This window comes from Lacerta agilis, chromosome 9 (genome assembly GCF_009819535.1).
Source record: "Lacerta agilis isolate rLacAgi1 chromosome 9, rLacAgi1.pri, whole genome shotgun sequence".
Classification (NCBI taxonomy): domain Eukaryota; kingdom Metazoa; phylum Chordata; class Lepidosauria; order Squamata; family Lacertidae; genus Lacerta; species Lacerta agilis.
The window spans coordinates 5,014,107-5,035,633 of NC_046320.1; the positions used below are offsets into that span (position 1 = coordinate 5,014,107).

The window sequence follows — 21,527 nt, forward strand, 5'->3', positions numbered from 1 at the left end:
TATCCTGAGATGTTTTGTTAAGGGTGATATTCAGTGTTACGCAGCATAGACTGATAAAAAATGTTGGACTTGCATAACTATTTCAGTGATTCTGCTGTGAGTATGAACTTGGTTAGAACTGCCACATAGTTCTTCAAGTATTTTTGTTTTTCTTAAAGACCAGCCCAACCTGCCATTTATTTACAGGATTTTTATGCTGCCCTCCAGGACCAAGGCCCTTTCAAAGTGTCTGGCAATCAAAATCATAATAAGCTGTAGCAAAACAACATCAATACAAACTTTAAAACCACATGTTTTAAAATACAAAAATATATTTATCCCTATCTAAAATTCAATAAGGAGGGAGCCAACTGTACCTCTAGGTCAGGGGGAAGTAGTTTCACAAACAGGATGCCACAACTGAGATGGCACCACACTATGTACTATGCTTAGCAGTGAGGGTGCAGTTGTACCTTGGATCCTGAACGCCCTGGAACTTGGAAATTTTGGCTCCCGAATGTTCGACGGGTATCTGCAGCTTCGAATTGGCTTCCTGCAGACAACCAGAAGCTGCTATTTGGTTTCTGAACGTTTTGGAAGTCAAACGGACTTCCGGAACGGATTCCGTTCGACTTCCAAGGTACGACTGTACAATGAAGGCCTTCCCAGCAGATCTTAAGGCATGGTCTGGAAGATAATGTAAGAGACATTCCTTCAAGTACTTGGAATGCAGGTTGTTCAGGACTTTATATGGCAACAACAAATCTTGAATTGAGTCTTGTATCATATTGGCAGACCAAACAGTTTGTACATGTATGTTACCTATTTTATTAATTCAAAAAAAATGTATGTACTGCTTGATTGGGGGTGGGGAAGCTCAAAGCGGCTTTTGTGTTACATGGCTCCAAACAGAAGTAACACTCACAATCCTGATGCTGCACCAGTTGCAACTTCTGGATTATCTTCACAAGTCGCCCAGTACAAAGCACATTGCAGTATGTTAAATGTAAGGTTACCGAAGCATGGATAACTGTTACTAACTGTTACACTGATGACACCTGGGCTTCAAGTGACAGTGCAGAATCAAGGAGTACAAAATTGTTCCTTCAGGAGGCGTGCAATCTCATCTAGCATAGGCCATACCTCCAAATCCCGGACACAAGAACCATCCATCAGCTGCACCGCCAACTTGTTGGAATTCAGCTTTAGTTTATTGACCCTCATCCAGCCTGTTGCTGCCTCCAGACACCAGTCCAGCATTTGCAGAGCTTCACCTGATTAATACTGGGGAGAGAGAGAGCTGGGTTTCCCCTGCATATTGATGACGCCATGTTCCACATTACCAGATGACTACCCCAATCAGTTTCATAGAGCTGTTAAACAGCATGGGAGACAGGATGAACTGCTGCAGAGCCCCGCAGCATAGTAGATGAGGGACCAAGCAGTAGTCCCAAAATGCTAGTCTGTGGAAATGACCCTGCAGGTAGGAGAGGAATCATCGTATCATTATGCTTTCAATTCCCAAACCGTATTTGCCTGAATATAAGCCTCACTCCCCCCCCCCCCCCAAATTCTGACATTGAAAAGTTAAAGTGTGGCTTATATTCACAACCTTACGCTATACAGCCAGGAGCGCAGGGCAGACGGCGCCCTTGCATAGTCCCCCATGCTCTCCCCCAAGGCTGGGAAGGGAGAGAGCGAGAAAGGGGAAAGGCCGCGGGCAACGTAGCGCAGCTCCTCCCTCCCCCATTATGCAGCCAGGAGCAGCGAGGAACGGAGCGGCTTATAAATGGGTATTTTTTTCTTTTTCCCCTGTCCAATTTTAAAGGTGTAGCTTATACTCGGGTGCGGCTTATATTCAGGCCAATACGGTACTTCAGGAGGATCGCATTGTTGATGGTCTTAAAAGCTGCTGAGAGATCAAGGAGAATCAGTGGTTCCACACACTGCTTGTGTCTCTTTTCCAATAAAGGTTATCATCCAGGGCAATGAAAACTGTTTCAGTGCCAAGAAGCCTTCCTCACAGTTTATCCAGCCTATAACCCAGCTCCTAGAAAAACCCAACTCAACCTTCTTAAACTAAATGTAGCCCCATACATTATAAAACGCTTCCAGGTTGTGGGCGTTCCTAAAACGTCTGCAACCCGGGGTGTGCGTAACTCTGGGTTCCACTGCACCTGTGAAACCTGACAAAGTTAAGGAAAAACACACCTAACTCATCAAAACGGCTATCTTATAAACCTTACCTTATCTTATATCTCATTAGCAGTATATAAATTCCACTCAAATATATAAACCAAGACTTGAAAACCTCACTTTAGCAAACCACTCTAACAGAGCACCTCTTTACCAGAGCATTTAAACAAACTTCACACTTTATAACCACCTAGACAACTAGTCCATTAATTGATTGATAGCTTCAGCAAATCACAGTCCACACAGTTGCAAGTAAAATTCCCGACACTGACAACTTGAAACAACTACCTGGTTCAAAGAACCAAGAAGAATACGTCCAAAGACACCTGTTCACAGCCCATGGTCAAAGAACCATGAAAACACTTGTGTAACCTTTTCACATCTATTCTGGCCTGTTACTTTAGAATTGCAAGCTTCCTTGCCACACACCACTACTTCTTGGTGAGGCAAAAGAAGAACTCTGTGATATACATGAACACTACTGAAAAACCATTAACCTTACCTCCCTCTCTGACTTTGTACCTTCCTTTACTCTTTGGGAGAAAAAAAACAAAGAGATTGAAATGGGTCCAGATAATCCAGTTCCTCCAAGCATGCCCGAAGTTGCCGAGTCACCACCCTTTCTACAAAGCTTAGTCGTTCAAGTTTGTTAAACTTCACAATGTTGTAACACAGGAGTGTAACTCTTTTTGCTGGTGCATTGTAAAGAATTTATATCACTCATGTTTTGTTGCACTTTGGGGAGCTGTGAGCCTCTCCCTGCTACATGCTAAAGAAGTAAGCAACTTCAGTAATATATGGTTCTTCAATATTCCCCTCCCCTTTATTTCTATTGTACTATTGAGGGCTTCCTAGAAAGTAAACCATGAACCTCAATTTAAGAATCATTCTTTAGTTAATAATCTCAAAAAAGATCAAATATTTCAAACACTTCCCCTGCATATACTGAATGTTTGGTTAAATGCGATATAACTAAAGATGTAGTGAAAACACCAGGAGCTCATTAAAGATCCCCATAAAGGGCAGATGAGCTTTAGAAGTCCCTTGAATTCTAGTTTGTAATTTCAAGGCTGAGAGTTTGAATAATTTTAGGGATTCTTATACTTGCTTGGAAAAAAGATCTGAGATCTTTCAAAATTAGCAAATTGGAAGGTGTATAATATTTGCTAAAGGCAAGCCTGTCTATTTCTAAGTGTAACTTAGCTGTGCAGATAACCTATTCCAGGAATGCAGATGTTTTCAAGCTTTGTATAAAGCCCATGATGTAAATACCAAGCTTGCTCTTTATATTCCTGAAATGTTGCTGCCTTTCTATTCTATCAGAATAAAAATTCAGTGAGACTTGAAAAGCTATATACTCAAATGTGAATCAAAACTGATCCAAATTTTAAAAATCATTTTACTTATTTTTTTATTTCTCTCCTTTGGTAGGAACTTAAGAAATAGTCTAGGAAGGGAAAACAATTTCTGGTCAGACTGCAACTTACTAATGAATACTTTTGGGAGAGAGTCAAAAGATCAAGGCATGTGTTCTGGATTATAAAAAGGAATTTAGATGCCAATGTCTTACGTTTCATTTTCTTAAATCTTTCTTCAGTAAGAGAGCAGTTACAGCATTAAAAAAACAAACAAAGTCCTTTTGTACTGTAGTTGGTAAATCTTCATTTCTGTAACATTGTGTGGTAGCTGATTAAGTCCTGTGATTTTGAGTTCAAGAGTTTTTCAAGGCTTGTGCTTGTTTTGCATATATGTAGTAAATGTTACTGCACAGTAAATTATGAAATCACTAAACAAAACACTACTTAAATGTCTGAGCTTGCCGTCAATTAGTAATGCCTTGTTCAGAATAATTTAGATGGCATTTTTGATTTAGGAGTTCTTGGTAAGTATAAATTGAGGATTTTTGAGCTTTTACTGAAATTCTGGGGTTTAAATTATTAGTACTTCGAGTGCAAATACTAGAAATGTTTATTCAGAAGCAAGCTCTACTGTGTTCAGTGGGCGTTTCTTTGAGGTAATATTTCTAGGTTTTCCATTTTTAAAAGTTCATAGAGTAGCTGTTGCTTTATGGGAAAGCCTTGCCAAAAAAAAAAAAATCTGTTTACAGATAGTACTGATCAGCTCATGTTCCTTCTCAGTATTTTTTCTTACTGATATTTTACGCCATTGACCAGTTATGAAGGCTTGACTCTTCTGATTTTCCCATCTTTCTTCCCTCCTGTATTCAATATGCTGCCTAGTTATATTGTTTCTCCCCTTGTAAATATGTACCAAAATGTATAAAACACAATATCCAATTGACAAAAGCACAAAGTGATAAATTAGTTCTTAAAAATAAGTACCTGTAATTTACTGTAATTTGTTTTTAATGGCAGAATCTCTGATCAGATGCTGATAATCAGATGACCGACAGGATGCTTGTATCACTGTTTATGTTAAAGGTGCTTTAATGATGAGCATGTAGACTAGACCATTAAATGCTATAAGAAATAAAGTGATTAAGACAAAGCAGATAAACTCATACTTTGAGGTTTCCTTGACAGTGCAGTTCTATGCATGCTGACATGCAGAACTACATCTCAAAATTTAGGACACATAGAGGAGAGTTTTGTTCTGGTTTGTGTGTATATTTGAAAAGGCAAACCACATTTATCTTCCTCTAGTTTCATTGAGTTCAAAGTGACTTCTTCCTAGGTCAGTGGGGACAGGATTACAGTCAGAAAGTTCCCTAAATATTAATAAATTCTGTTGGACTCCAGCTCCCATCAGCTCCTGCTGGTATGGGCCATTGATTAGGAATGATGACAGTGGTTGTGCAGCAACATCTCAGGGGCCACCTATTCTACCTCCTTGTTTCAAAATTGCAGGAAACTTGGTTTACCACATGCTTGCTAGTTTTGTCAGGAGTATTTGTCACATGCTTGCTATGATCTATCCATTTGTGTGTGTGTGTGGGAGACTCTACTGAAAAAACTGATAGCTGCATTTTTAATCTGCTATGATAAAAATAGAATTGAGAAGGTGTAAAAGGAAGATGATACATATCAAAAGGGAGGGACGTATCTGTACTGGTATATTTGCTATGTGGAAGGTACCCGAAGGGTCGCAGTATTTAGCAAGCACAGCAGTTTTTGTTGTCCCGCAAAGAGACGTATAAAGTACCAATTTCTGTATTTGGTAAAGTGCTAATAGAAACTTACCGGTAAGTCGTTGAGGTCCAACAGGACTCCAAAACGCAGGAGAAAGCTCTGAGTTTGTAAGTTTCTTTTAATGACTGTTGCAGATGACCTAACAAACTTTAAAGCAGATATAGGAATCTCTGGCTCTCCAGATTATGTTGGATTCGAACTCAAATTCTTTATTGCATTAGCATTTAGCCATAGCATAAACCCAACAAACAAACACAAACAATGCCGAATACGAACAGAGTACATAAGTTGCACTGAGCTGCAGACATAGCATGGCATAATAAAACTTAAATTACAATAAAACAAATAGAACTAACATCTAAAATACCTGAGGCCGATTATCTAAAATTACTAATAGATACCAAGCAAATAGAAACCTGGGATAAGCTCTAAAGGTTGAACTTAAACAAAATGAGGACAGTGATGATAGTCCTGAGCTAGGTTGCACACCCTGTCAAGGGAACCCTAAGTTTCAGTGCCTGCAGAATAAAAACTGCCACTCCACGTGAGACTTGGGGGTTTGCATCTACTAGTAGGAATTTCAGGCAGTCATCCTTAGATATAATGGAAGACGGGATCAGGAAAAGAAGTTTGGGTCTTATTGAATCGTATAGGGGACACTGCAAAAAGAAATGTAAAAGGTCCTCTATATCTTTCATATTGCAGAGGCAGAGGCGCTGATCAATAGGGATCTTAAGTTGTATACCCTGGAGGAAGGCCGTGGGTAGGGTATGGAAGCGGCCATAAAGAAAGCTCTTCTTAATGCAGGTCCATCAGGTCACTCAAGTAATTGGCTAATGATCTTACGGCCTTCACTCTAGGGAACCACATTGAGAGGCGGGCTGACTTGGACCATGCCAAGTCCATAGCTTCGTCTTTAGCTAGAATCCAGTCATGAATTTTATCTTGATCCCAGGATGACAGCTCGGGAAATTCCGGAAGGGAATAACAAATAAGGATGGCCTCCATGCCTTTGGTCCATGTGTAACTACGGGGAAAAGTTTTAAAAGCTTGCTAATTTTTTATAGAAGCTGATGATCCTAATATGAGCTCTCGCTGCAATGGAGGATTCGAACTCGCATCAGCCCAATTCTGCCTGGCCAATGTTAACGGTTGATGAGAGTTGTAATTGAGCAACATTTTGAGGGCCACAGGTTCCCCCTTGCTCTAATGCTTTTCTGAATAAGAATCCCCCGTTTACCTGTGAATAGCACCCACTTACAAGAGATCTGTTTTATTCACAGTGGGCAGTGTGTGAATATGAGTAACTGAAGACTTAGTGTGTGAATTATGGTAGGGTTTACATAGAAGTTTCATTTTCCAGTTTTCTCAAGCTTCTCTAGCAATTCAGTCTTAGAGTTGTGCCCAGTGCTGTCTGTGTGGAAGTGAAACAGGCTTAAGATCACGCAGTGGGACTTCATCTTTCTTTTCCCACCCCTGCAACCTCCTGTGCACCCTCAAAATCTGCTCTGGGGAGTTGGGGGATACTCTGGAGCAGATTTGAGGGTGCATGCAAGATTGGATCCTGTCTTTAGTAGTAGTTGTGTGTAATTCTAATTTAGCCTTTCCCAACCTGGTGCCCTCCAGCTGTTTTGGACTGCAACTCCCATCATTGCTGACCATGGCCATGCTGCTTGGTCTGACGAGTTTTGTAGTCCAAAACTTGTGGAGGGCACCAGGTTGGGAAAGAGTGCTCTAGCGAATGCTGAAAGCAGTATGCTTTCAGCATCCTTAATTCTGATGCTGGCTGTGTGTGTATTCAAATGAAATTCTCTTGATTTGTTTAGGAGTGGCATTTCAAGTCACTTACTTTAAAGTTTAGAGTGGCTGATGCATTGCAGTTAAAGCCAAGAGGATTGTCTCCTTTAACAGTGCATGTAAAATCTTCCTTCCATTTTGGCTTAAAATTTTAATTTTCTCCATATTTGCATTTCTTATGACTTGATTATGTTATGCTCTCATGCATGCACAGAATATAGATCAGATGCCACAGCAAACTCCAGCATCTGATTAGAAAGGGTTTATTGAAAGATGGCGAGATGTCTGTCATTGCCTGAACAAATGTATTGCACAATATCCTTTCTGAACACTCCAAACGCACACTGTTGGACAGTTTCTGAATTGCAGCAGTGATGATGATGATGATGATGATGATGATGTGATGATGATGGTGTTATTTATATGCTCCCATCTGACTGAGTTGCCCCAGCCACTCTGGGTGGCTTCCAACAGATTATAAAACTACAGTAAAACATCAAACATTAAAAACTTCCCTATACAGTGGTACCTCGGGTTAAGAACTTAATTCGTTCTGGAGGTCTGTTCTTAACCTGAAACTGTTCTTAACCCGAGGTACCACTTTAGCTAATGGGGCCTCCCGCTGCCGCCACGCCACTGCTGCGCGATTTCTGTTCTCATCCTGAAGCAAAGTTCTTAACCTGAGGTACTATTTCTGGGTTAGTGGAGTCTGTAACCTGAAGCGCCTGTAACCCGAGGTACCACTGTACAGGACTGCCTTCAGATGTCTTCTAAAAGGTAGATAGTAGGCAGATTTATCGACCCTTCTTCTATGCAAAGCCTGTAGAGAGTGACTGGAAGGCAAAGTGGCAGTGGGGAAAGAGGACCGCCTATTTCTATATGAACCTACCTGGACCCTGAGATCATCTTCTGAGGCCCTCCTTTGTGTGTCTCCTCTTCAAGAGGTCTGGAGGGTGGCCTTCTTTGCAGTAGCTCCCCATCTGTGGAATGCTCTCCCCAAGGAAGTTTGCCTGGCACCTTCATTATGCACCCTTAGGAGCCAGGCAAAAACGTTCCTTTTTAAGCAGGCCTTTGATTTACATCCTATGCCCTTTTAAAATGTGTTTTTTTGCATGAAGTTTAGGAGCTACAGTTTGGTGACCCCTGAGCCAAACTGTCCTATTCATTACAGAGGGAGAACCATGTATGAAATTTTGAGAATAGTTGTAGTTCTATTTAATGTCATCAGACTGCATATCCTTTTATATGCAATAGTAGTGGTTAAACAATACGGCAAAAATGTAGTCTAAACCATAGTATTTTTTTTTAAAGCTGTATGGGTGTGTTAACTTTGAAGGTAGCAGGGAAACTTTCTGGCAAGAGAAGAGGGGGATCTGTACCTGGGCTGTAGGTGGAACTTATTTGGGATGGTAGGAATGGTATAGTTACAGTCAGATGGAACAAAAGGATAAACCTTTTGGGTTTTGTGGTATTCCTCTTCTTGTATGCATGTAGTCTTTAAAGCTTGTAGTTTGCCCTTGATCTTGCTGCAGCCAGTTTCCTCCCCTGCTAACTCTGTTCACGTTGCCTTGACAAATACTTCTAGTCACCCACTAAAAACAAAAAAACCTTTATATATCAGTCAAGATGCTGCCATCTCCCTTTCACCAGTATAGAGGAAGCACTGTGAAGCTAAGAACAGATTGTCTCCCTGTTTGTGTTTCCTTTGCTTGGCACTGCAGCCATTTCCAGTTGCTATGATGAACCATTTACAGAGGAAGTTTGCTCAGCCACTTAAATTTCTTTCTTATCCGGGAATATGTTGAATGCTGATAGAAACTTCAGCAGCCGAAGTATTATTTACTTGAGCATGTGTATTACAAAATGTCAAACTTAGAAATCACAGAATTGTAGGGTTGGAAGGGACCTTATGAGTCATCTAGTCCAACCCCCTGCAATGCAGGAATCACAGCTAAACAATGCCTGACAGATGACCAGCTAACTTTTGGTTAAAAACTTCCAATGAAGGAGAGCACAAGGTAGTCCATTCCATTGCTGAACAGCTCTTACCATCAGAAAGTTCTTACTAATGTTTAGGCGGAATTGCCTTTCTTGTAATTTGAATCCATTGGTTCGGTTCCTACCCTCTGGACCAGCAGAAAACAAAGCTTGCTCTATCTTCCATGTGGCAGCACTTCAGATATTTGAAGATGGCTATCATAGCACATCTGAGTCTTCTCTCCTGTACAGCAAACTTACATAACCGCCTCAACTGTTCCTAATGAGCCTTGGTTTCCAGATCCTTTTATCATTTTGGTCAGCCGCCTCTGCAGACGTTCTCACTTGTCAGCATCCTCTTGAAACTGTGGTGCCCAGAACTGGACACAGTACTCGCCGTGGGGGTCTGACCAAGGCAGAATGGAGTGGAACTATTGCTTCCCTCTTGTTAAATATACTTATCAGCTTGAAGGGTGTGTAATTTGGATTGGTGGAAGTGCTTTTCAGTGTGATCTGAATTAAACAACCTGAAAGGACCCTTTAAGATGCAAGGGGGAAAACATTCTAACACTTCCAGATCTTCCAAGAAGGGGAAATGCTTCTGCAGTTAATGGTGCTTCTCTCACCAGTTTCTTGCCATGAGTTCCTAGACTGTAGAGCCACAAGTGGTAGGCACCTATACAGTAATCTGTTTTCATTTTCTTGCTTCTCTCTGGGTGACCCCTTCATGCTGCTACGCTAGTTGGTCTTCGGCCACACATTTTGCTATTGGAAGGTCATGGTCAGTGTTAGAAACTGAGATATGAAAGCTAGGAGCTAAATGGCACCTTAAGCCTAGGTTATGGGAGCCAACAACAGAATGTCTAGGTGCGTTCTTTTTAATAACAAGAATACAAAGCTGAAAATGAATGAACTGCAGCTAAAACATTATTTTCATTTTTCACATGGTCTAGTCCTTCCCCTGCCCCATCCCCCTAATTCTTAAGATGATCTCTTCTCCAGTCTTCAGAGAGTAGGTGGAAGTGGGGAGGCAGGAAAAGGTCTTCCTTTCCTTCCACTCCGCCGTTTTAATCTGAAATCTTAGGCGCAGTACTGCATCCAGAGCTCAGAAACTGCTCGCACTAATGAAATTCCCTGTTGCAAAATGCGCCTAGAACAATGGGAGTTTTGAACACTGGTCGTGGTCAAATTGCACTATTCCTATGTGCCTGCATAGCAGATGGCTTTGGGGTTTTAATGAAGTCAGTGATATTACCTTCTCTTTCTGTAAAATGCATTATGCAAATATTAGCATCACCACTAACATTTTGGTGCTTGGAAAACTGACAGTGAAGAATTAATAACTAAATTTGTGGGCACATCTGCAGAACAGGTCTAATTATAAATTTGTTGCATTCAACTCTTTAGTAGGAGGTAGCATATTTCTGTTGAATTGTGTTGCCTAGATATTAGGTGGTAAATGATTACCAGATGGTGAGGACAGTGTGTGTAATGGGGATCCTCATTTACCACTCACTTGTCTTACAAGTGTGGTGTTTACGACTTTTCATCACTCCGCTTCAAAGGAAACCCTCTGCTAGCCACATGTCATATCAGAGGGTGGACTTACCACCTGCATCATGTTGGCTCCTAACTGATTTTTTTCCCCAGCCTCTGCTATCACAGAGATAGGAGCTGCTACCTTTATGTACCAAGGGTTATACTTCCCTTTACACATTGATGTACCAATGTACACAAATTGGTATGGCAGAGAAGATTTTAATATGTGAACTGGCCCATAGAGCAGCTGTACAGAAGATGTAGAAAACTGCACTTAAACAGAAACAGCTGAGACAGACTTTGTCCTCTCTCTTGTATATATTTTGTCACAGAAAGGTGCTTTTTTAGAGTTGTGAAGATGATTTTGTTGTCATGGCAGTATTGCCCATATTGTATAGACTTGTCTATTGTCTACAGCAGATAGCATGTTAGGTTTTGGTTGTGTTTTTACAAATTGTTTGCTCATAGATAACAGTAGGACAAAAGAAATATATGTACACATTTCTATTCCATTTATGTCCAATTTTCCCATTTTATTTTCCCTACGATCCTAACTTAAGCTGAGAAAGAAACTGGCCCAAAGACACCCAAATAGGTTTATGGGTGAGTTGATATTTGAACCGGGATCTTCCCTAGTTCTATGCTAAGGGTAGCTGTGTCTGTCCAACCCCTTCCAGCTCTTAGAGTGCAATTCTGTACGTCTGCTCGGAAACAAGTCTCATTGTGTGGTCAAGGGGTTTATTTCCAGGTAAGTGGGTGTAGGATTGCAGCCTTAGAAACCGTTTTGATCTTCCAAAAGTCAGATAAAAAAATCCTTCAGTCATGATGCATAAATTATAGTAATTGTCTTTACAGATGAAATTGATTTGGAAAACAGCTACTAAGCTGTGGCTGTAGAGAACATGTTATTGCACTGATTTACTAGCTTCCCTGTCGAATACCAGGGCAAATCCAGGGTATCAGTCTACATCTTGAAAGCCCTTAATGGAACTGGCTCTGGTTACATGTAAGGACAAACTCTCATGTGTTACCATGACCTCCTTGAACAGCTGTGTTAAGTTTAAAACAATGGAACCAGTGACTTGATGGGAAGCTTTTTTAAAAGGGGGCTTTTGAAGTTGACTGAACAGAAGAGATTGACTCTGTGGAAACTGACCTAATTTTATTGGTCTTGCCATTTCCCTCTTTTTACTCTCTTGCTGTTTTGTGATCTCTTTTTCCTGCTGGTGTTTTCACAGAGGCGGCAGTGTTAGTGGGCTGCTCATTTGGAATCATGGAGCTAAAGATTAAGTTCCCTTGCCATACATCCAGACAGCTTTAACTTCCCTCAGATGTGTTTCATTGGCCTTTGTTTCTTTATGGTGCATGGAATAGTTAGCATGGGCGTGTGTGATTGTTTTATAGGCATGTTCTGCATGATTCTTAAGAGTTCTCTTAATCAGGAAGGCTAAGAGACAAACATCACTGTGCTGTAGTTTTTGGTTTTCTGAAGTGCATTGGCTCCTGCATTGGGCTCAAAGGTATTTCTGTGCACCTGGAGGTGCTCTCTCCCTCTCCCCCATCCCCAATATTGGGCTTTCTTCCCATTTATTACTGACCATTAGTGATTGTATCGCAATTTGTATTTTTACTACTCCCCCCCCCTTTTGTTGAAAATGGTGTGTGCTGTGGTCTAGATTGCCCTGTGTCTTTCAGTCTTTAAATTGCTACTCTCCTGTTTTCCATACTAGGCTTTTCACATGCACAAAAAAGTATGATCTCTGCACCATTTTTTCACAGTTCTTGAAAAGAGCCTCTTATTTAAACCAATATTTGACACATATATTTTTGGTGTTTTCTTGCTTTTCAACATCATCTTGTTCCTCTCGCTGCTTGACTTGTGTGATTGTGTTAGTGACACATTGCATCTGTCATCATGATATCAAAGATGCCCATAAACAAAATTCTGTGAAGCTTGTCTCAGAATTGGTTGTCTTAGAGAAAATGAACCTGGCATACATACTTCAGTTATTTCCAGACCAGATGACTGCACTGTTCTGTATATGGGGGCTATCTTTTGAAATTCTGACATATTGAAAATGTCTTTAAAATGTCCGTTAGTCCAAAATGTGGCAGCTGGACTCTTGAGTGTTGGCTAATCATCAGCATGTTTAACCCCAATCTTGTTTCAGCTTGATTGGTTCTGTTTGTTTTTGGAAAGCCTTTAAATGGTCTTGATCTGCCATGCAGACCTGCCCAGGCTTTAAGAACTTCCTTGGAGTCCTTACCACCATTTTGGGCTGTTAAATGAGTGAACATAAGAGATGCGGCTCTTTTAGTGATGGTGCCAATGCTATGGCTCATCTTCATTGGCGATCTCTCTGGCTCCCTCTTTTGGTCCATTCAGACACAAATAGAAAACAATTTTACTTGGCAGTGATGTATATAATTCAATTGCTTTTCAAAAATTATTTTTAACACGATTACTGCTTTTTCAGATTACTTTGTTCTAAATTGCTTTTTCTTCGTTCCCTTTTTGTAACTGTGTTTATTTTATTTGCTTATAAATATATTGTACTTCTCTTCATCTTAACTGCTGGGTGTTCTATGGGCAGAAGAACAGAGTAAAAAATTTTTAATAGCAAGAATAATATTGATATTTTAAAGGCATTCTTTTAGTCTTAAGTAAAATAGAACATAGGTATGTTGTTAAGAATTACGTTTTTTAACTTTTATCAATCCCCACCCCAGCTATAATTAAACTGGCTTTTATTTTTCATAAAATGACTTGTTTCTTAATTTCAGACTGTTCACTGCTTTCCCTTCATGTTCTTCACTCTTGAATGCCTTCAGCAACTTGATCTGAGAGCGGTATCAAGTGTTCTTTTGACGAATGCTCAAGGGAACCGACACTATTTTCCGTGTATTAAAAAGCACACAACATTTTACATGAGAAAAATAGCACCTATTTGTCCATTATAAAATTAAGAGGGTTATGAGGAACAAGTTGTGTAAAAAGTAAATCCAGTGTCTTATAAACTTTTAATTACAAAGTGACGAGCCCTCTTTAGTGGATGCCTCATGTCTGTGACTAAAGTTGGTACTTTGGTGTGGACAGCAAGTGAGAACTACCTCCTCCCACTGCTACAATACAGATTTCCTGATTATTGTGTGTGTGTGTGTGTGTGTGTGTGTGTGTAATAGAATGGGGTTTGACATATTTTAGAATCTAGATTTTATTTGCAATGTGTTACTCCTGCACATTTAGTAATTTATAGGTGTATTTACCCTACCTTTCACAAAGTGGTCTTAAGGAGTTCACAAGAAAAACATAAGAAAAAAGGCAATGACACAAATAACCATAAAAGCAGCAAATAAACCTGTAAACATAAACCAATAAAGCCAGAAGTTGTGACCAAAATAAAAACAACAGATAAATAGCCGTGGCTCCAATACCATTGTTGTTGTTGTTCAGTCGTGTCCGACTCTTCGTGACCCCATGGACCAGAGCACGCCAGGCACGCCTATCCTTCACTGCCTCTCGCAGTTTGGCCAAACTCATGTTAGTAGTTTCAAGAACACTGTCCAACCATCTCATCCTCTGTCGTCCCCTTCTCCTTGTGCCCTCCATCTTTCCCAACATCAGGGTCTTTTCTAGGGAGTCTTCTCTTCTCATGAGGTGGCCAAAGTACTGGAGCCTCAACTTCAGGATCTGTCCTTCTAGTGAGCACTCAGGGCTGATTTCTTTAAGAATGGATAGGTTTGATCTTCTTGCAGTCCATGGGACTCTCAAGGGTCTCCTCCAGCACCATAATTCAAAAGCATCAATTCTTCGGTGATCAGCCTTCTTTATGGTCCAGCTCTCACTTCCGTACATTACTACTGGGAAAACCATAGCTTTAACTATACGGGCCTTTGTCGGCAAGGTGATGTCTTTAATACCATTAAGAACCATTAAAGGTACCCGAGAACAGAGCTGCTTGTTGCTTAACAAGTAATGAGGATACTTCTCAAAGGCAACCTCGTCTACAACATGTTGTAGTTGTCAACACTGGATGCTAATAGAAAATTGATATCTGTAGCCAGAGAAGAGATGCAGCTGATGTCCCCAGTGAAACTGATTAAAAGCAGCATATTGTCATTTTTGCACCTTCACAAAGGTTTAGCCTCTGTTGTGATGAAGTATTATTCAGAGTATGGGACAATTAAATGTATGTTTGTGAAGAGATATGAAATTTAGTACTGGTAACTTGCAGCTTATGTGAGGGTTTGCTTCTGAGGGTCTTTGTGTAAACACAAAATCATGTAAAACTAGGAACATCCAGAACCTTCCCTCTGCATGACCATCCCTACCTGTCTGGAACAGGCATTGCCCCCCGCACCTTGCTTACCGAACTCTGTAAAGGATGGGCAAGGCTCCAGGGCCCTTGCACCACCCTCCCATAGTCCAGTAAGTGAGGCAGAGGGCTTTAAAAACTCTCCCCCCCCATAGCAGGTTTTACTGTGACCGGCAGGAAAATACAAATGGAGAGCTAGAAAACCTGCTGTGGAAAGAGCTTCTTGAGGCCACTGAGCCTCAAGCAATAGCAAAGGATCCAGAAGTAAGTAAGTAAGTAAAATTTATTACGGCCATTGGCCCATATCAAGAACAAATCAGACAAGCGAACAAAACATAGAATTTAAAACAACTTGACATAAGACAATTAAAAAAAGCACGAGGCAGCAAGACTGCAATTTAAACAATATCAAATCTAGCAACCCATCAAGAACAACATTTTACCTCTATTTAGTTAATACATATACAGCATAGGGATTCAGCTAAAACTTAATTTAAGAGTTGATTAATAACTTAATTTCTTCTTAATGATACTTAGTATTAGTTAAGGTATCGAAACTATGCAGTGACCCATTTCTCTTTTTCTGGGATAGAACATTTATCAAAAATCTAGCGACTGTAAGAGATCTACTCGGTTCCTCATCATTCAATAAATGAATTAATTTAGCCTCCTGGGTTCTATCAGCCTGTCCTATCAGAAGTGGGGACAGAAATCTAGACCGGGCTGCCGAATAAGCTGGGCAGGAAAAAAGTATATGCTGTAATGTTTCTACGGAACCACTATTACAGTTGCATAGCAATGAGATCTGGCCATTTGAGAGTCTGTTGCCCATGACATTAGAAGGAAAGGCATTGAATCTGGCCTTGATAAAGGCATACCTATGCGCCGCCACAGAAATAGAAGATAAGTAAGATGGTAATTTCGTTATTGGTGCTAACCCCAGGCTTGTTGGTGAGCAGGTGCCACCTCCTGTCAGAATGTTAAGCTGGAGATCAACCTCCTTTAGCCTTATATTAACAGCTCTCTTGGCAGGGCCTAAATCCATTCCCAGTAGTTCAGATGGTGATAATCCAAGGGACACCAGTTTAGAGTGTAGAATTTTTGCCCAAGGACTGGGAAAATTATCTCTCCAGAGACACTGCAGTAGATAGTGGTTAGGGAGTCTATGCCATATTAGGGAGTCTATGCCATAGGATCCAGAAGTATCCCCAGTCTGTGTACCCACTCTTTCAGAGGGTGCATAACCCCATCAAAAGGAGGCAGCCTTCCATCCATGTGGTCTAGGGAACCACCCACTAACAGTGCCTCAGTCTTATTTGGATTGCACTTCAGTTTGTTGGCTCTCATCCAGCCCATTGCCAAAGACAGTAATGGTCCAGCAGAAGTAAGGCCATGTGCCATCAGCGTATTGCTGACAACTTCCTCCAAAACTCTGGATAGCCCCCCTTAGTGGTTTCATGTTGATGTTAAACAGCATGGGGGATAAAATTGAATCCTTAGGAACCCACATTGAGGGCACCAGAGGGCCGAAGAGCACACCCCAAGCGTCACCATCCAAGTAGGACCAGAACCACCACAAAGCTGTGCCGTCCACCCATAACTCTGACAGCTGCTCCAGAAGGCTATCATGGTCGATGGTATTGAAAGACGCTGAGAGGTCAAGGAAAATGAAGACATTTCCCCTGTCTCTCCCCTGACAGAGGTCATCATACAGGGTGACCAATGCCGTTAATTAAAAGTTAATTAGAGGACTTCCGTTCTGGATAAGCTGTCATTTAATAGCAATATCTTAGATTTCCTCTGTGGTATACAATATGTTTCCTGCAGGAAAATAAAATTGAAAGCACATTTAAGTTTGATGGCCTTGTCGGATGCCAAGAACTAATATACTCAGAATGCTTAAATACTTCTCCTTTCCCCGTTTTTTGCAGAATCTTTTGTGGGGGAGAATGCTTTGTGTTGTGCAAGGGAATTCAGACAGGTCATAACAGCACAGGCTGGCTTAAGAACATACAAAGAGTTCTGCTGGATCAGACCAAGGGCCTATCGGATCCAAAATTCTGTTCTTATAGTGGCCAGCCAGATGCCTTTGGGAAGTCCACAATTTCTGTTTGTGGAAGAAAATTCAGAAGGACTGGTGGCACCTGGTAGTACAGTCAGGCAGCTGCTGGTGACCCACTGTTGCCACCTCACCGCTGCCCAACTTCCTCTTTAATTGCACGGCTGCTTCTGCTTCCTTTATTTGCATTTCTGGCATTTCTACCTCCTCTTGTCCCCAGCTCTTTGCAGGGAGATTCGACTTATCTGTTCTGCCAAAAACATAGTGTTATAGGATGAAGAAGCTTGGACCGCTTCTAGTCTCTTGTAATGGGTGTTTCCAGCAAATTTGTTCTACACTCTTGCATTCCACATTGTGTGTGGACTTTTCCACCCCCACCCCCGCTATTGTATGTTTGTATGAAAAACACGCATGTTAGAGAAGCTATTAACTACCCAGTAATAAGTTATTTTGTACTTGTTGCCTTTTAGTTTGTTACCCTCTTTATTATTTTTTCTTTTTTTAAAGTAACCTTTTATTGGATTTTATAAACAAGGATCACAGAAATAATAAACTGTATAAATAAAAAGACCAAGTCTTCGAATGTCATTTGTACATCGCAAAATAGCGTAATAAATTTGCAATAATATCTACAACATATGATTCACCATTAGTCGTCAGTGTACAAGACTTTGGTTTAAATAAACCATGTGGAGTGGATTAAATAAAAACAGCAAGTGGAAACAGGATAGAACTGCTCGCTCTGTTTTGTTTAAAGCTTCCTATCTTTATTATTGTTGTTGTTGTTATTCACACACTTGTGTGTGTGTGTGTGAGTGAGTGAGAGAGAGAGAGAGAGAATTGCCAGTCATGAGGGTCATTCTTACTGATTAACATGTGGCTGAAGAAGAGGCCAGGGATTTGATGAGTAAAACCTATGTTAACTGATTTTGCCTGTGTGGTCCAATGTTCTTGTATGCTCTGTAGTGGCATTGTTGTGAAGCATTTCCCATGCTATACAGGAGTGTGTGAATTGCAGGCCCTGGCATCTTGCTCACCAATCTCTAACCCATATAAATAAAAGACCACTAAGACTGGTTTGGATTGAAAAAGGCCACAACTTTATTGAATACAGATGAAAGAGGTTTGGCTTGGGCATGGGGCAATCGAAATACTTCCGGCCCGCCCACCAGAAGTGATGCATAGGTCAATTCAGGTGCGGGTTCCTAAGACTTACATCATATAGGGTAACCCCCACTGGGACCACCGTTTGGGGGAGTGCCTTCAGCCCTGGCCCTGCCTGGGCATGCGGACATGTCCACTCCCCCCCCCCCCCCGAATCCCTTTAATGGGATACCCCAGCATTTGGAGGGGCAGGTGGAGACTACAACCTCCCCTCCATCCAAAACAAAGGATGCCCAACCCCAATGCCCAACTCAGTTGTGATGATTGCTATGAGGTAGGCAAAACCACCGGGCTGGAGCCAATTTGCCTGGTGGACAAATTCGTACCCGGCCCCATAAAATGGCAACCACCGTAGCCACAGCAAAGTCCTTGACTATGAGCTTGAACCAAGGGTAGGCGGGCGGGGAATACGACAAAGGGAAAGCAGGTAGGACCCCAGGTGAGGGCTGTTTTAAATGGCCAGGGAGCAGACCTGAGGGAAGCCTTCCTGCTTTGTCAGCTCCACATCCTGGCCCAGCCCATGTCCAAGCCTGCATCCCCATTCGCCAAACCAGGATGCAAGCCAGGATCTCGCTCCTGATAGGTGGCAGGGGCTTATGGCTCCTCCACCTACCAGGAAGGGGCACTGATGTCATGATTTCCTTGTTGGGGTAGTGGAGCCTCTGCTGTCCTGCAGTGCCACCACACTGAAAGGGTAAGCGGACTTGGGTCTATGATAGTTCAGTAGCATGGAACTTAGGCGATACTATTATGAATTGAGATTTATAATTCCTAAAAACTTGTCAATAACGTTTCGTTTCCTCCATTTCCCTCTTGAAGCCCAAATGGTTAAGAATTGTTTCTGATTTTTGTCCTTTAGATCCTTGCCATTTACTGAGTCCACCATGTTTCACTGAGGAAGATAAATACAGCCTGGAAGCTCTTCGCACAATTCATAAACAAATGGATGATGACAAAGATGGGGGCATTGAAGTAGATGAAAGTGACGAGGTATGTGAAGAAAATATATTACTCTGAATAACTTCCTTAAAAATGGAATTTTGTATGAAAAGGAGCACATAAACAATTAACTTACCACTGTTTTGTTGTACCCCTTGCAGCTGTGGAGTTTATGCTTTACATTACTGGTGTGGCTTTTCTGGAAAAAATTGAACCAGAAATGATCTAATTTACCTGTATTTAGTAAGCAAAACTAGATACTTTGAAACTTTGATTTACTTTGCAATAAGAAAATGTTACCGAATTCTACTTTTAGTAAACTGTATGGGGATTATTAATGAAGCAGAGGACAAAGGAAATAGAAATGGAAGAGAATCTTTCTGGATTTTCTGTGCTTACTTTGACAAAGCACTGCTTTTAAAAAGTTTTGAGTAGGAGTGCCAAGTCTTCAGCTGATACAGCTGTCCATAGTGTATTACTGTCACTGCTTTTCTTACCCTGCTACAGCTGTTTGCTTTTTTCATATACAATTTTGCATCATATCACTTCATAGGAAACTTTACTATATTCATGAGCCTCTTTAAGGATCACTAGTCTATTAAAAAGTTTTGTTAGCGGGCCAAGAACATGCTTTCTTTAAAAACACCAAATTAATGTATACAATTTAGTCATGTTAAATTTTCAAATTTTAGCCATACTTTGGATGATAACTATTTGGCATTAAAAACAATGCTGTGAAAAGTTTGGCAGTTCGGTTGTAACCAATAGTGCAGAGAAAACAACACATGGACTTTTTATAGCATAGGGATTGTGAATGTTAGCAAACATTTGGAGAGAATCTTATGCATTTCCAAGCGCAATTGTTACCGTAACTCTGGAAAAGAATAGCACTGTGCCTGATGGGGAAGTGGAAAGTTCAGTTGTAACCAGTAGTGCAGAGAAAATAACACAGAAATCTAAACTTGGACTTTTTATAGGATAGGGATTGTGAATGTTAACAAGCATTCAGGGAGAATATCATGCATTTTCAAGCACAATTGATACTATAACTCGGGGGGGGGGGAGAGAGAGATAGCACTGTGCCCGATGGGGAAGTGAGAAATGGTCACATTCATTTTAATGCTGTCAGAAACAAAGTTGCAGATTTAGGAGTACAGAATGTAGGGCAGGGTACAGGAAAGCTGCCGATGGTACGAACTTGACCCTTACTCCTCGGTCTTGAGCATGTCCTGGCCTCCAGTGTAGCAGTCACTATGAGAGGCAGTAGAAGGTGTGAATTGCTCAGCTGCTTCTGTTCCTCTTGATTTAGGGCAGCTTGTATAACAAGGTTGGAGGTGTAAGGAAGAGGCATTTCGAGTCCTTCCCTCTCTCCCATGCTGTGGACAGACTTTCTGCTAAAGCAGACTAGAAAAAGTGGGGTGAACTTAAATGCTGTATGTTTTCAACTCATGCCACAGAGTATAAATGACTATTTTAAGATACAGTGGTACCTCAGTTTAAGAACAGCCCTGTTTACGAACTGTTTTGTATAAGAACTCCACAAAACCGGAAGTAGTGTTCCGGTTAGCGAACTTTACCTTGCTCTACAAATGGAAGCCGAACGGTGGAAGGGGGCACTGGCAGCGGGAGGCCTCATTAGGGAAAGCACATCTTGGTTTAAGAACGGACTTCTGGAAAGGATTAAGTTCGTAAACCACTGTACCAATTATGTTCAGGTCCTGCTTGCAACTGCTAAGCATCTGGTTGGCCACTGTGACCACAGACAAGATGGGGCAAAGATCTGTTCCAGCAGGCTCTTCTAACTGTGTTTACTGAGCATTTGAGCAGCTTTTATAGGATAATAAAAACAAGTCACAAATGGACGTCCCTTATGTATGTGATTCCGCATCCCCCCACTTTCCCCATAGTTGGTAGAAAGTGTTTGGGGAAACATATGTCTGAGACTCTGGAATCTGTCTCCCAAGAAGAATCAACAGTCTGACTCTATAAAGCGGGTTCATATACAGATTCCAATGCTGCATTCAATGTATGAATATTAAGGAAAAACAGTTAATGCTTATTACAATTAACTTACATTTATTGATTCAAATTGAGCTTGGAAATGGCCACATAGCAATTGATTTTTCTGGCAGTAGTGCTCATGTGACAATCCTACTCCAATTCAAGGCAATTTTGCGTTAAACCTTTTATTTAAGATTTTTTTAAAAAAACCTAACTCTGTGTCAGGGGTCGGCAAAGTTTTTGTGGCTTTGGCCGGTTCACGGTCCTGCAGACGCCACGGTGGGCCGGAGTGTGCACGCATACACGCACACATGCGCAAACGCTATTTCTGGCGCGGAGGAGGTGTGTGCAGCTTCCCATTGGCTGCAGGAGCTTCCTGCAGCCAATGGGAAGCTGGCCATTATCACAGAA

At 41.3% G+C, this 21,527-nt stretch overlaps 1 protein-coding gene across 1 annotated transcript in view; it reads left to right on the forward strand.

Annotated features, from left to right (window-relative positions):
• The window catches only part of STIM2 (stromal interaction molecule 2), a 72,561-nt gene that overhangs the window by 14,403 nt on the left and 36,631 nt on the right, over positions 1-21,527 (forward strand). Inside the window, exon 2 of the mRNA XM_033160699.1 lies at positions 19,036-19,166. Within this exon, the coding sequence (XP_033016590.1) occupies positions 19,036-19,166 (131 nt within the window). The remainder of the gene's footprint in view (positions 1-19,035; positions 19,167-21,527) is intronic.